Source organism: Rhinopithecus bieti, unplaced genomic scaffold (genome assembly GCF_001698545.2).
Source record: "Rhinopithecus bieti isolate Rb0 unplaced genomic scaffold, ASM169854v2 scaffold_574, whole genome shotgun sequence".
NCBI lineage: Eukaryota > Metazoa > Chordata > Mammalia > Primates > Cercopithecidae > Rhinopithecus > Rhinopithecus bieti.
Window position 1 is genome coordinate 3,879,768 of NW_016803605.1, and position 15,539 is coordinate 3,895,306.

The 15,539-nt window shown below is 57.2% G+C and overlaps 1 protein-coding gene across 1 annotated transcript in view; it reads left to right on the forward strand.

Moving 5' to 3' along the window:
• Positions 1-15,539, forward strand: part of NCOR2 (nuclear receptor corepressor 2) — a 215,857-nt gene that overhangs the window by 32,351 nt on the left and 167,967 nt on the right. The window contains 1 exon segment of the mRNA XM_017889687.1: positions 7,986-8,202. Within this exon segment, the coding sequence (XP_017745176.1) occupies positions 8,098-8,202 (105 nt within the window). The 5' untranslated portion in view covers positions 7,986-8,097.

A 15,539-nucleotide genomic window follows, 5' to 3' on the forward strand; every position in this document is an offset into this window, starting at 1 on the left:
CCGTCCATCCATCCATCCATCCATCCATCCGTCCATGCATCCATCCATCCATCCATCCATCCATCCATCCATCCATCCATCCGTCCATGCATCCTTCCTCCTTTCCTCCTCCCTCCTTTCTCTATGCATGCATGCATTCATCCATCTATCCTCCTTTCCTCCCTCCCTTCCTCCTTTCTCCTCCATCCTCCTATCTCTATCCCTCTTCCATCCTCTCCCTCCATCCAGCCACCCCCTGCTGAGCACCTGGGTGGGGAGTCTACCAGCTGGGACAGACCTGTCACTGGACGTGGGCCCTTGCTGGCAGGCCTTTTGTCTGACTTGGTCACTGCTGTAGCTGTGCTTGTACAGTGTTTGCACATAACAGATGCTGAAGTAATTCTCTAATTGATGAGAATGGGTCAGAAACCAGAGTTGGGGATGGGTTTGGCTTGCCTGGTCTCAGCTTGAGGGCAGACTGTAACCTTGTGGGTGGCACCTGGGGTTAAGCTCTTAGTATTTGACCCTCAGCCCCTCCGGCAGAGCCAATGACAGGCTGGGGTTGAGTACCTGGCTCCTCCTAAGGGAGCGGAATGACCTTTCTGCCAAGTGAGGGCCAAGGAGTCTGGCCTCATTCCTGCAGGCCTGCCGCTGTGCGTGGGTGGAGGCCTGTTTCTCTAGGGCCCTGACAATCGTGACTGTAATCACTCAGGGTTACGGGGCCCCTTTACCTGTGCCCAGTGCTCCTTGACAGAGGGGCAGCCACAGTGTCCTTTGAACACAGAGACGCCAGAGGCAGGCTTGCCATGGGAGACCGCATGTCAGCCTTGCTTAAAGTGCAACAGCTGTGTCCTTCCACCTCCCTCAGAGTGACCACCCCAGCTTTCTGGCTATAGCTAGAAAGAGTGATCTCACATGCCCTCGCTCACCCCACTCTCCCCATCCAGGCCTCCCTGCCGTCCTCACACAGCAGGCTTGGTCCTGCCTCCGGGCCTTTGCATCTGCTGTGCCTGCTGTGTGGACTCCCTCCTCTCCCCCACGCCTTTACATAAAAGGCATCTCTGGTGATGCACCCCTGACTGCCCACTTTCAAAATGGACCCCCATTCCCTGCCCGCCTCCTCCTGGTTCTGTTTTTCTCCGTAGTGCTAACACCTTCTGCCATCCTCTTACTCCCATCTTGCCTGCTGGAATGGCAGTTTCACAAGGTGAGGGATTTGGGATCCCCAGCACCTTTCACACAGTAGGTGCTTAATAAATAGTGGTGGACAGAGCGAGCCACCAGGCCGGGCAGCAGGAGCTCTCTCTTTGCCCCCTTCTGCATTGGCTGTGGCGTCCTCTCTGGACCAGGCTGGGCGAGGTGCCCCCTTGCCACGTCCCACCGGCTTTCCGCATCTCAGGACTCGCTCCAGAGCTGGATTCCTGAGTGTCCGTTCTGCGCCAGGAGTCCTGCTGAAGGCGGCCATCAGATACTTGGCCGGTTCCCTAATGTTTACTGCATGCCAGAAAGTAAACACGCAAGGTGTCAACAGCCCGACCCGTGAAGCTGGCGCTCGGCAGCGTCTCATGCGCACATTCCCAGAACTGCTGTCTCAGAGTTCCCCCGGGCTGGCTTCTCCTCCGGCCGGGCTGGCTGCAGTGGTTTTGTTTAGTAAATATTTATTAGATGCCTACTGTGTGCTGGGCTCTGGGGATATAGCAGTGAACAAAACAAGTATTTCTGGAGCACCTCCTGGAGTAGGTACTGTTCCCCCTTAACGGATAGTCCTCCTGGAACCTGGGAGCACGGCCTTGTTTGGAAAGGGTCTTTGCAGATCTCATTAGTTAAGATGAGGTCACAACCGGATAACGGAGGGCCCCAGCTCCAATATGACTGGTGCCCTTGAAGAAGGGGAGACCCAGAGACAGGAGATGCAGCAGAAAGGCCACGTGGAGACAGAGGCAGAGATTGGCATGATGCATCTACAGGCCAGGGAGCACCGGGGGTTGCCGGGGGCCACGAGAGCTGGAGGAGCAAGGAAGCAGGAAGGACCTCCCCCAGAGCTTCCAGAGGCCCTGTGGGGCCCTGGTGACACCTGGATTTGCACTTGAGGCCTCCAGAACAGTGAGAGAATCCATTTCTGTTGTTTGAAGCCACGCAGCCTGTGGCGGTGCAGCCCAGGGATCTAATACGCCTGGTGTGTGCCAGGTGCCGTGCCTCTCCGTGGCTGTCACACAATAGGAGCTTATTCCGCAGTGAGTGGAGCGAATACCTGCTGAGCGGTGAGGGAGGCCGACCTGGCCGAGCTGCAGGGCTCCCGGGGCCTGCCTGTCTTCTCCAGGCCAGGGTGGGACAGTGGAGGCACGGCCTGTGTACCTGCTGCGGTTCCGCCCACCCCAGGAGGGCTTTGTGCGTTGGGCTTCTCGGAGTATCAGAGGGTTCTGTCGAGCGTGTGCGCGCGCGCGCGTGTGTGTGTGCATGTGCCGTGGGCGCTCTCTGCCTGGCATGCTGGTTTTTAATCCTGAGGCTCCCCCACCTGCCACAGGTTCTTCCAATGTCAGCGCCCATTAGTTCCCAGAAAATGTGAGGCGCGTGTGGTGCAGAGAGCCCCGCGTGCCTTTCATCCTCCCCACAGCTCGCGGCTGAGCACTCAGGGCACATCCCGTAGCTCCCACACCTCCACCAGCCCCCGCCTGCCCCCTCACCCTGAGGCTGTAATTCCACCCTCCCCAGGTCTGAACCAGGCCGCCCAAGACACGGAAAATCTATGGAATGTGTCTCTGTGTGGCCTCATCCTGCTGGAGCTGGAGAGGAATGCAGGGGCGGGAGGCCCCATGGAAGCTTCCAGGGCCTCCCGGAAAGGTGCTCCTGCCTGGCCAGGTGGGAAGAGGACACAGGTGTGGTGGTTTCTGGCATCACTGTGTTGCTGGCATGCACCTCCGCTGGGCAGAGTCACTCAGTGTGCACCCTACTGTGTGCCAGGCACTGGAAGGGCTCTGGGTCCAGCAGGAAGCAAGGTGGATAGCCATTCAGAGCTTACGGCCCAAGCTTTCTGCTGTCGATTTGGAAACCTTACCAAAGCCCGCAGCGGCAGGGAACAGGGAATGTGGCCCACTTGGCTCCTAGTGCTGCCCGGCAGACTGCAGTGGGGGCAGGGGGCACTTCTGTGTATGCTACCTCCTGGCAGGCGTGGCCCAGGGACAGACCCCTGCAGCTGTGCATGGGGAGCCCCTCTGCCTGCCTGTGTGGGATCTGCAGCCCTCCTCCAGCTGGTTCAGGGGCCAGCAGGGGCCCTGGGGCTGTGCTTGGTGGCTTGGATGTGCAGAGGTGTGCTTGGGCCCTTGATGTCCCCGTTGGGTATCCCGGCCACCTGAGATCTGCAAGTCCCTTAACCTCACCCAGGCACCGTCTTGTTCTCCTCGGAGGTCCGATCCTGCTGACTCTGCATGGCTGAACACCTGCTGTCCCCAGGTACCTCTCGGTATGCCACAGGCACAGGGTCCTCGCAGTGGGCCTATAGAGCAGCACTCCTGCTGTATTCACAGCCTACAGAGTCAGCCTCCCTTCTGACTTTTCACTCACCTGCCCATTTCCCCTTCTCTGTCGCTGTTTCCCTGATCCCCCAGTGTCCCCTCTCTTGGACATTTGCTGGAGCCTCCCCAGGTCTCCCTGATCCACTCTTGCTCCCCACAGTGCCTGCTCGTAAAACACTCTGACCCTTTACTCTCCCCCTCAACCACCTTCTGTAGCTCCCCACTACCCTGAGAACAAAATCCATCCTTACCTGGGCCCATGGGGCCCTGAGTGACTCTGTCCCCACCTCCCCCCATATTCACTCAGTGAATTTCTCAAACATAAATGGCACCTGTGCTCACCCCCGGGCCCTGGCTCATCCCTGGGCCTGCGCTCACCCCCCACCCTGCACCTGTGCTCACCCCTGGGCCTGTGCTCACCCCCGACTGCTGGCGCTCACCTCCCTGCTCTTGCTCAGTGGCACCTCCTGCTGGAGTGCTCTCCGTCCCCTCTCCTTCACCCTCTGGAAATTCTTCTTCCTCATATCCCCCGGACCCTGCCGGGTTCACATGAAGTCCCCAGAGCTAGCCTGGGGCTCAGCAGAGACCCCAGAGTGTCTGTAAATAAATGAATGCTGCCCACCCTTTCTGACCCCACCACAGCCAGACCCAGCGGTGACGTGGGGCATTTGTGTCTGAATTCCCACTTCAGCCCGGATCCATCCTCAGAACCTCCTTTGGCCAGGACCAGATCCTGGAGACCCTGGAGAGGCTTCCTCATCCTCTCCTGCTCCCATCTTTGAGGAAACGATGTCATCATTTTTTTTGGCATTCACTTCCAAACCTGCTGATGAAAAGTCAAAGCTTATTTTTTTCCCTATTTGCAGTGCTGTGCACCTGCCTCCTCTATCAAGTTTCAAAACTTTTGCATCACTGCCCTATAAAATCCTGTACCCGTTAATAGGCCCCATTCCTGCCTCACCCTGCCCTCCTGGTAGCCACCAGTCTCCTTTCTGCCTCAGTGGATGTGCCTGTTCTGGACATTTCATATACATGGAGTCATGCAATACATGGCCTTTTGTGTCTGGCCTCTTTGGTTTAGCATAACATTTTCTGGTTACGCATGGTGTAGCACTCAGTCGTCCTTCGTTCCTCTTTATGGCTGAGTAATACTCCATCGTACGGATGGACTGGAATCTTTGCTGGGTCTGCCTTTTGGCTACTGTGAATTCTGTTGCCATGAACGTGCATACCATGTTTTGTTTGAGTCCCTGTTTCCAGTTCTTTTGGGTGGATGCCTGGGAATGGAATTGGTGGGTCATATGGTTATTCTATGTTTAAATTTTTGAGGAGCTGCCAAACCGTTTCCCTAACATTTGTTTTTTTTCAAGTTGGCAGGAAACGTGGCTCAGGTCGGGAGGGGTTGGAAACTGGGTTTCCTAAGCTCGTGGTGAGTGAGGGTGGCACGAGGTTACTGGAGTCGTTCCCTGTTCAGCCCCACTGGCATGTGAGGACGCTGGGCGAGGGGCTGGTGGGGGCACCCCTTGGTAGGTGAGGGGCTGAGGTTCCAACCCCATGCTCCAGGGCGGGCACTATGTAAATCCCAGGCACTGGAAAGCCAGCCAGCCACGGGGTGCTTTAGGAAGGTGTCACCCTCCCTGGTCTCTGGTGCCCGTGTGCACCGTGGTGTGTGTCAGGGGCCTGTCACCCCCAGGCAGCATCTCACTGGGCAAAGGAGGAAAGCAAAGCTGTAGTAAATGAGACCTCTCGGCCACCTTGTGCAACTCAAAATCCAATAGCAATTTGGAAGTTGCCCGTGGTGCCCTTGGAAGAGGGGCAGACCTCGGGAACAGCACCCCGCAGGAGTGATGGCCTCATCTCCTCCGAGAGACCAGGAGCTGTTTAACACCTAGAGAGAAGGGAATAGAATTTACTTTGCTGCATGAGATGACCAGGGTCTGCAGACTTTGAGCCGAACTCTAGCAAGAATAATTTTAGAACAGGGCTGGGTCTCAGTGGCCACAGCTGTCCTCTCTCCCAGGGCCAGACTCTTGTTTCCGGCTGCAGAAAGGATGTCTCATTGCTCTTGGGGCCGGGCAGGGCTAGCTGTGCCTTGCCTCCCCATCATAGCGTCACTGGTGACTGGGCTGCAGCTGTATCATTGACAGTCCTGGTGACAGTAGTACTGGGAGTTCTGGTTTGCTGAGCACTTACTGTGTGCTGGGCGCTGCTGAGTGCCTCCTCTCCGCCACCTGGCCTTTCCTGGGGTCCTCGCAGGAGGACTTAGGCAGTCGGAATATGCACAGATGTCTTCAGTAGTGCATTTGTGATTCCGATGCCTTCCTATTTATTCCAAATAGTACTGGTTTCCGTATATCTATGCTGATAATATGCTTCTCTTTAAATGATGCCTAACTAAATGAAAGCGACAGGCCTGGGGCTAGATGGCTGCGGCCTGGGTAATCTCTATACCAAAGTCCCTACGCAAAAGTGGCACATGAATATCTGATGTTTAGGGAACACTGCGTGTTTGGAGGTTCAGAGAGGGCAAGTGACTTACCCAAGGCCACGCAGCTTAGCGATGGTGGAGCGGGACGTGTTCCCATGTTCACGGGAATTGCGCCGTACATCTTGTCTCGGGGCTGGGAAAGCCCACGCAGGCAGGACTGAGGTGGTGGTAGATGTGTCAGTCTTGGCTCTGGAATTCCTTGGCTTTTCTGTGTTTGAAGGATGAACAGCAGCCAGCTGAAGGGTCGCCTCCTCTGCCACTCCTGCTTTCCCTGTGTGAGCCCAAACTCTTGGTGGAACGTGACAGAAACCCAGCTTGGGCTGCCAAAGACAAAACGCGCAGAAGGAGTGGCCTGGCTCCCCTAATGAAGTGAGCAGGCTTCGACCTGCCTCCGGCCACCATCGGACACAATCTGCCCTTTCGCCCTGCCTTCCTGCCCGTGGGTGTGGGTCTCAGGCAGGCTCCTGCTGCATGGTGGCCCCCAGAGCTCCAGGCTTTCATTCCCAGCTTGGATCCCCGGCAGAGAGCACCTTTCTCCTGATTCCAGGATCAAAAGTCTCGAGGCAGATTCTCATTGACTCCTGTTGGGTCATAGGCTCATCCCTGAGTCAGTCGCTGGCCCAGGAGCGTCTAGGACTCTGATTGGCCAGGACCGGGTCACATGACCATCCCTGGAGCCTGGGGAGGGGGGAAGGGTCAAGTCTACACTAATGAGAGATGGGGTGGGGCCTGGGAGGCAGTCAGCGCCCCCAACCTTAACCTTCCTCCCAGTGCCCCTCCACATGAGGCCTCCAGGGCATGCCTGCTTGGAGGACGGTCACTCTCTTCAGGTTGGGGGAGGGGGTGTTCTGATGAAATTGCGGGGCTGGGTATACTGTTTCCCCTCCTGACTCCTAACCTTGTATAATGCAGCCTCAGTCCTCCGCCGTGGAGGCCCACATCCAGGCGCTGGGTCCCTGTGCCAGGGTGTATTTCCCTCAGCTCTGGGGCAGGGGGTGTGCAGTGCTGGAGAGGGATTTGCATGAGGCAGGACCCAATGGACACACCTTTTCTGAGGGGCTGGTTCAGGGAGAGTGTGGAGGGGGCCTCGGTCTGGGATGGGACCCTGTTGTAAGCCCAGCAGGTGGCGTGGAGCTGTGACTGGCAGAGGAAGGGGAGAAGCCTTGTTGGGGGTGGGGGGGCTTAGGGGTTTCCTGGCAAAGGCAGATTCGGAGTAGGGGCCGCCGTGGCTCCCTGGCTGGGCCATGTCTTCTCTGTGGGGCTGTTTTTCCATCTGTGAAGCTGCCAGCCTGCTTTGTGTTACTCCTCTGGCATGGCCATGAGTAGATCCTCTCCCATGGAAGGCGCCGGTATCTGCCCCAGGAGCCGTTTGGGGTACCTATCCCTAGGCTGCAGGGCTTGACTGACTGTCATTCTGCCCTTGGTTCTTCCTGGTGTAGCCCTCTGTGTCCTAATCCCACCTCCCAGCTTGCGTCTGGCTAACCTCATATCAGTCTTGCCCCATGTCATGGTATCAGCCTCCTGCACAGGATCATGCTGTGCAGCCTCTTGCCTGGATCATGCTGTGGCCTGTGGCCCGCCTGAGCTGGCCCTGGCCCCTGCTGCCGGGTTCAGCGGTGTGTGCTGTCCCTGCTGGCTGCCCCTCCTGGGACAGGTGCTTTCTGGGAACTCTGCCCCGTGACTCAGAAACCCAGGGGGCCATGGAGTGAGGTTGGGTGGGCTGAGCGGGGCTGGGAGCCATCTGAGTGGTGGTGAGGGCCTGGGTGGCGGGGAGGCCTCTGGTCCCTTGTGTGGCTTGCATGGCTCGGAGGGACCTTGAACGCTATGCCTGTCTCCTGGTGCTGCCGGAGAGCAGGTGAGTGTGGCAGTGGATGAAGGAGGATCCAGGCAGGCCCTTGGGTGCCTGCATGTCCTCATGGGACCACAGGAGCGACTCGGGAATGCACGTGCAGAGGAGCCGCCTGCCCCGTGGCTGATCTTGTTTTTCTTTTCTTGTTTTCTCGCAGGTGCCAGTGACGGGGTGGCCCGTGAGCTGATGACGAGGACTGGCTTTTAATCCTTGGTGGTAATTAAGAGAAAGCTTATCGGGGCCTGGGAGCCACCCCGACCCCTACCACCATGTCGGGATCCACACAGCCTGTGGCACAGACGTGGAGGGCCACTGAACCCCGCTACCCGCCCCACAGCCTTTCCTACCCAGTGCAGATCGCCCGGACACACACGGTAAGGGGGTGCACATGTGTGTGCCTGGGGCTACCTTTGAGACCCTTTTTCTATTCCACTGAGTCTTCACCCCTTCTTTTCTCCTGGGAGCCAGGCTCGCACGGCTCTGAGCCTCCCAGGGCAGAGGGCAGGCCTCCACAGAGACTCCTGGTGTCTGAAGCCTTTTCTAGAATATCTGGTAAAATCTCTTTGCTCCCATTTTAAAGCTGGGAAGATGGAGGCTGGGGCCAGGCTGAGCTGGGGCTCTGCCCTCTCTTGACTGGCAGTGGGATTGGCACGTGAATGTGGAGCTCCTGCTGTGTTCACTGTCCTGCAGCCCAGCCTTACCTCTGCTCCCCCGCTGCTGCAGGATTGGGTAGGATTGGGGTGACTTCTGGGGGCCAAGGGGGCCTAATAGGTCACAGCTCCCCTTCCTTGCTGTCCTCCCGTCCCGTGTGTATTCGCCTTGGTGAGGCTTGAGGCTCTGAGATGAGGAGGCCCCGCACAGGTTGCGTTTCTGCCTCCCCGACACGAGGGTCCAGGGTGCTGGCTGTGTCTTCGGGGAGCCCGCCCTGTGGCTGGGGCAGATGGCCTGTCCTGGGAGCAGGTGGGCCTCGGTGCCTGCCCACGTGTGTGCCCTGGTTGGGTCTCCTAAGCCGCATCCCACCCCGCCCCACCTCCCAGCGGGGGCCCCATTTCCTGCCTCTTCTCTCACTGCGTGGTGTGGCTAGGACAATGGGCCTTGGTTGGCATTTACGAGGTACCCGCTATATACCATGTCTCTGGGTGTTTGCCAAGCGGCTTTCAGAGTTGTGGACCTCCCCCTTGTGACCTCCTGGCTGCTGAGTGATGGATGTGAGGCCTGGAGGTCACAGCTGGAGTGGAAGCTGACTCTGCTGGCCACCGTGGGGGTACATGTGTGCGTGTGTGTGCATGTGTCTGTCCTGCCTGTCTGGTGTGGTCCCCTCTTGTGAGAACCAGAAAGGAAGCTGTGTGGGAGGACTTTTCCATCAGTAAGCGAGAAGGTTTTGCATATGAGCTCACTGGCCCTGCCTGGGGGAGTCCCTGACACAGTGGCCTCCTGTAGGTTTGGGCCCCTGGGACGCTTTGGAGAGCCAGCTTTCGTCAGTGGGTGCATTGTGGATCCCTCTTAGGATGGCATTTCCCTGGGTAGAGTCATTGCATTCTCCCCAGCGGCCCCGTGAAAGAGCAGCTCGTGCTGTCATCCCGCTTTGCAGATGAGGAGACCGAGGCCCAAGAGGTTCAATCACAGGCCTCAGGTGCAATTGCCCTAAGTGGGGAGGCTGCCACAGCATCGGGGCTCCAAGCCTCTGTGTCCCCCCACTCCCCCATGCCTTTATTTATTGAGCACCTACCGTGTGCCCAGGGCTAAGGAATAGACTCTCGGTAGGAAACGATTTCATATTTTGTCATCATTGTCTTTATCTGTCACCACCACCAACAGAAAGAAGAGCTCTTGTTAGCTGAGCACCTACTATGGGTCAAATGTTGTTCAAAGCTCCGAGTGTATGTGGTTGTGTGCCTTCCCCTGATCACCCCGGAGTGGGATGACTATCATGCTCTGTGTTTTGTCAATGGGAAAACATTTCACAGGGTAGGAAACTGGACGAGTTGCGTAACCTCTCTGAGCCTCAGTTTTGTCACCCATAAAGCAGGGGTACTGAGAGTACCCATCTCCTAGATTCTCATGAGGGGTAAAGGGGATATGTTGAATGTTCTTAAGATGGCGCCTGGCTCAGGGCCAGCCCGCTCTGTCCGTTTGCCGCTGCCATTCCTTGGTCTTGTTGCTGTTCCTGCTGCTGCCCAGAGGGGAACCTGCCTGCCCCGAGGGGAGGGGCACTGGCAGGCCCACTGGCTTCTGGTTTCTTGTCCTGTCCTGTGGAGGTTCCCACTCTTCTCCACCGCCCCCACCCCGCTCCTAGCCTTGGGGAGTCCTCAGGCTGCTGTAGCCTCTGCCCTCCCACCTCTCCTGCTCTTTGCCCCAACTGGGCCCTCGGGGTCACTGGCTGACCCTAGACACCTCCCATTCTTCTCCTGCTGGGCTGTCAGTGACGCAGGATATGGGTGGACAGGGCCAAGCGCTCACCACCCCCTCCAGGCAAGAGGCTGAGGCCAGGGAGTGAGCGGGGCCCAGCCTGGCAGCCACAGGTGAGAACATTCCTGTCCTTGTGTGGGGGCAGCAGGGCCCACCTGTGTGTGCTCCTCCCTGGGGGAGCCGCCCCACATCAGACCCTCCTGCCTCACGGTAGGGCTGCCCATCCAGGGAACCCTGCTTGCCTCTTGAAGGGCAGGAGGAAGGGTTCTGGGCACTCTCAGAAGGGCCCTGCTACCCTGGGCATATTGCAGCATGGAGCCACTTTCTTGCTGTGGGTTGGAGGTGAGCTGGGGGCTGTGATCTGGAGGCTCCTCCCTGGCAGCCCCTCAGCCCCCAGACCCTTCCTGTCCTTTTAACGGGTGAGACCAGTTCAAAAGATACCACCCTCTTCCTGAGCTCCTCATCAAGCCACAGAAAGACAGATCCCCCGGGTAAGGGGACGGTCGGTGGCGGGAACGTGGCTGTCCTGGTTCCTTGTACAGTAGCTGAGGCCATTGTGCTGGGATCCACGAGATGCCTCAGTGACCCTCCCAGATTCAGGTCACCCCCACACATACTCCCGACAGGCCTGACTTCTGGGACAGCCCCTCCTGTCTGGAGAGTCCTCTTCCTGGTGCTTTGGGCACGGGGCTGCTTTGATGGCAGGCCTTCCCTGGAGCCTGTGAGACCTCAGTGTGGCTTCGAATCCCTCTCCGTGTCCAGCTTGCTGAGTGGCATTGGCCCGCCCACAGCCATGTGGAACGGCCTCAGTTTCCCCACCTGCAGTACCGGTGTCCTGGTGGGTCTGCGCATCGGTGGTAATGTCCGTGTGCAGCAAGCGCGGGGTAGTCATCTCTTTCCTCCTGGAGGGGTGGCAGGGGAGACCCAGGCAGGGCCTCTTCCCCCTGGGGAACCACAGGACCCTGGATGCCGAGCCAGCGGTGGAATGGTGCGGGCCGTGTAAGCCGCTGCCTCTGCCCGTGCTCTGCCCTGGCGTCATCTGCGGGCTGCTGGTGAGTGATTCCCAGCGCAAATGGGAGGCTTCACTTAGGGGGTGCAGACAGAGGCCTGGACCCTGAGACCATGGAAAGCCCCCAGGTTCCCTGACTCAGCCTCAGCCATGCTCCAGGCTTCTATATGCATCATCCCTGCCCTCCCGCTTCCCATCTGCCACATCCCTCCATGCCCCATTCTCTCCATCCTCAGGGCTCCAACTTCTCTCCGTGACAGTTAGCAGGACCCTATGTCTCTGCCTGAGGGTCCTCGGGAAGCGAGGGTCTCCAAGGTTGAGGGTCCAGTAACAAAACGCTTGCAGCTTTTGTTTTCCCGGAGATCAACGCATCCTCCTCTCCCGGCCTCCTTTCGGGCTTTCTGTGGCCCAATTCCATTCTGCCTTCTTCTTCAAGTCCTCTGGGACCCCGAGCGCTCCTGAGCTCCTCCAGACCTTGGGCTAAATGAATGCAGTTAAAAGCAGGGACCCAGAGTCTGAATGCCAGAGTGACCCTTTTCTGCTGTGTGGCCTTGGGCAAGTTACTTAACCTCTCTATGCCGCAGTGACTGGTTCATAGCACCGGTTCTGGAGCCACGTCCTACCCTAGTGATGTCCTAGCTGTGAAACCGGGGACAAGTGGCCTTACTGTCCCGTGCCTCAGTTTCCCCATCAGTTGAGCAAGGATAGTTTTAAGATTGTGAGGATCCAGTTAGTTGATAGGTGCAGAGCCCTTCGCACAGGGTCTGGACAGAGTAAGCAGACATTTGATATAATCAATAAGGTAATGATGACGATGCTATTCTTACAACATCGCCTTTAGTAGCCTTTTCTGTCTTGCCCCAAGGGTACACTCTGGGCTTTGCCCCTAGGGCAGGAGTGAGCACACCTTCTCTGTAAATATTTCAGGCTTTGCAGGCCATGCAGCTGCCCTTCTCGGCCAGTACCGTGTGAAAGCAGCTCAACCAGGGCGTAAGGGAGTGGGCGTGGCCTGCGCCTGTGACACTGGACGCCGCTGGCCAGGCCTGCCTTGGCCTTGCGCCCTAGTGTGCTGACTCTTGGCCTAGATTAGCGCTTATCAGACTCCCTATAGGAAGGACCGGTCTGTTTCATTTCCAGTTTGTCACAAATCGATACGGGGTCCCATTGCACAGATGCAGGCCTGGTCCGGCAGGGTCAGAGTTGGTTGTGCCCTTGGATGCCAGGGTTGCGCCGACCCCAGGGTCTGCATGCTGTCATGTTCTGTGCCCACCTTGTTGCGGTCGGCAATGTTGCAGACCTTTGGTGGAGTAGTACTGCCTTGGGCCAAGGCTCCCAGACCCTGGAGACTGCCTGGGCCAGGCTGGGACAGGTGGGCACGTGGGGATCACTGGGAGAGGCTAGACTGCGGGAGGCTTTGCAGTGTCCTGAGTGCCCTGGGGGGTCCTCCATTAGCTTCATGGCCCCTCTTGCAGCTCAGTTCCTGCTGCTTGGTGATGGCTTTTAAGAGGCTATGGAGGGATGATTTGGCCCTCAAAAGAGAGGCTGGTGGGAGCTCCCATGCTGGGGGAGATTCATTCATTCATTCATTCATTCATTCATTCATTGGGAGCTCCCATGCTGGGAGATCCATCCATCCATCCATCCATCCATCCATCCATCCATCCATCCGGCAAATACTTATCGGGTATCTTGGGCCCATCCTCTTCCAGGCCCTTGCAGTGCAGCTGTGAACAGAACAGGTAAGCATCCCTGTCTCAGGGAGCTGACCTCCTTGTGGGGAATGGCAAGTTGGGAAGGAGACGAGGGGAAGGGCTGAGGTTGGGGGAGCCCAGATTTAATTAGAGGGTTGGGGAGGAGCCTCACTGAGAAGCTGCTTTTGGAGCTGAACCTGGAGGATGGGAGAGGGCCAGGCATGTGGGAATCTGGCTGAGAAATGTTCCAGGTAGCAGGAACAGCATGTGCAAAGGTCCTAAGTTGGGAGCTCTCTTGACTGCAGCCACCATCAAGACCATGAGACCCATGAATGCAGCCAGGGTCTAGGAACGGGCTGAATTCTTCCTTTGCTTTCCCATGAATCCAGGATCTAGGAACGGGCTGAATTCTTCCTTTGCTTTCCCATGAATCCAGGATCTAGGAACGGGCTGAATTCTTCCTTTGCTTTCCCGTGAATCCAGGGTCTAGGAACGGGCTGAATTCTTCCTTTGCTTTCAGTGTGCAGTCCCAGGCATTCCCTTGACATCTTCTGGAGTAAGGAGCCCTATCCAGGGGCCAGAGAGAGCCTTATCCAGGGGCCAGAGAGGGCCACTCCTTTCCCGCAAAGGAACTTCTCCCAGTCCATGCTCAAACATTTCCTGTGAATCTAGCCCCTTTCTCCTCTTTCTTTGCCCCCAGCCACTCCTCCCCACCCTTGGGACCCAGCCAAGAAGGCACCGGCTGGGATTCCCTCCTGGGTGAACAGCTTTTTCTGGTGGCCTCTCACCTTCCCCAGGAGTTTTAAGGGTGTAATTTATTGGTGGCCCTGATTTCAAGCTTCAGAGGTGCCATGGTCAGGGGGAAGCCCTCTGAGGCCAGGGGGCATCACCTGAACGGGTTTTCCTGCCTCCCTTTCTGAGCAGCTGGGTCAGTCTCCCTCTCTCCAGGTCAGATTTGCTGCTGTCCTACCGGGACGGGTTAAGAGCCTGGGACCATCCCCTCTTGTCCCTCCTCAGAAAGCCAGCTCAGCCTTTGCCTTGCATCTCAGAACGTACCCCCTTCTTGCTGTGTGGCGTGGACAAGCCACTTACCCTCTCGCTGCCTCTGTTTTCTGTTCTTTATGTTGGGCTTCTTGTAATATCCACCTCACAGGGCTGCTGTAGGGATGAAATTAATATATTTCAAGCATTTAGCTGCAGGTGCACACAGGCAATTTATTACTGTGGGGTATTATTGTTGCTTTTTATGATTAATGTTGTCACATGGGGAGCTCTCCTGCTCGGAGACATGGTGAGGTGGTTTCCAGCCTGGGCGTATTCCAGCTCATGGGACCCCTTGGGCCCCACCTTGGGTCAGTTTCTCTGGTGGGGCCTCCCTGATTCTTGCCTTCCCCTAGAGCCTCCAGGCACTCTTGTCGGGGGAGTCCCTGGGCTCAACCCTGGTGACCTGCTTCGAGCCTCGTGGTGGGGCCCAGTGTGGAGCGAGTGTCTCCCAGGGTTTAGGGTCCAGTAACAAAATGCCCACAGATTTTGGGCAGAAACGGCCCCCAAGATGCTCCTGGGAGGATCTCCTAAATTGGGAAACTAAGGCCAAAGGGTTCATGCAGAAGCCTCCCCAGCCCCCGCTTTGGGCCGCCTCCACCGTGGTTGGCTGCTATGAGCACTATCTGGCCAAGGCCCTCTTCCGAGGGACTGGACCATCTGCCCTGCCTCTCTGCCCACTTGGCCTTGGTACGGGAGAGCTGGGCGGAGAGGATCCTCCTGGCAGACTGCGAGGCCTGCTGCTTTCTTCTCACACCTCTGTGTGTGTGGCAAGGTCTTGGCCTGGCAGCTGCGTCATCGTCAGCCCAGTGGCCTCCTCCACTCCCTCCCTCCAGCCCCGTCTTCTCCCTTCTCCTCCCACTGAGAGCACCTGGAGTCTTGTGCTAGACACTGCAGGATGTAGGAGGAGGCTCGTGCCTTTTCTGCCTTCTGGAGGCTGCTCTCAGCCTTGGGGGAATCCCTCAGAGAGGTGAAGAAGATGAGTGTAGGAGGTGCCGGCCTCCTTTAATCTGGGCTGGGCACCCATTTCAAAGAGGAGAAACTGAGGCCAGAGGGTTCAAATAACAGGGCCAAAGACATACCTTCTGTTGGAGGCCTTGCAGCTTTTGGTATCTACATTGGACTGTCCAGGGAGGTCCTTTCCCCAACTTTTCCAGCTTCTGAGGCTGCCAGGGTCCCCATGGGTTCCACTTGCTCATCCTTCCTGGCCTCTGGGCTCCCGGGCTCTTACGTGCTGATTTTGTTGGGTCTGCAACAGATACGTTATCTACGCATCTACCTGGCATTGTGTCTGATTCTCTTTGCAAAAATAACTGCCTTGTTGAAAAAGCCAGACAACAAAAGAATGACTAGATTTTTATGGAAAATCAGGAAAATTAAAGAAAGGTGCCAAGAAGAAATGAAGTCACCTGCAATCCCTCTCTCTGAAGCCTCGCCTATGTCAGACATCACTAACTGATTACCGCAAACAGCATAACTGAGTGTTCCAGGCAGACAGAACTAATCTATTGGGTTTGGTGCATAAGTGAAGCCTGCCTTGTTTAGTTTGAGAGACTTGTTA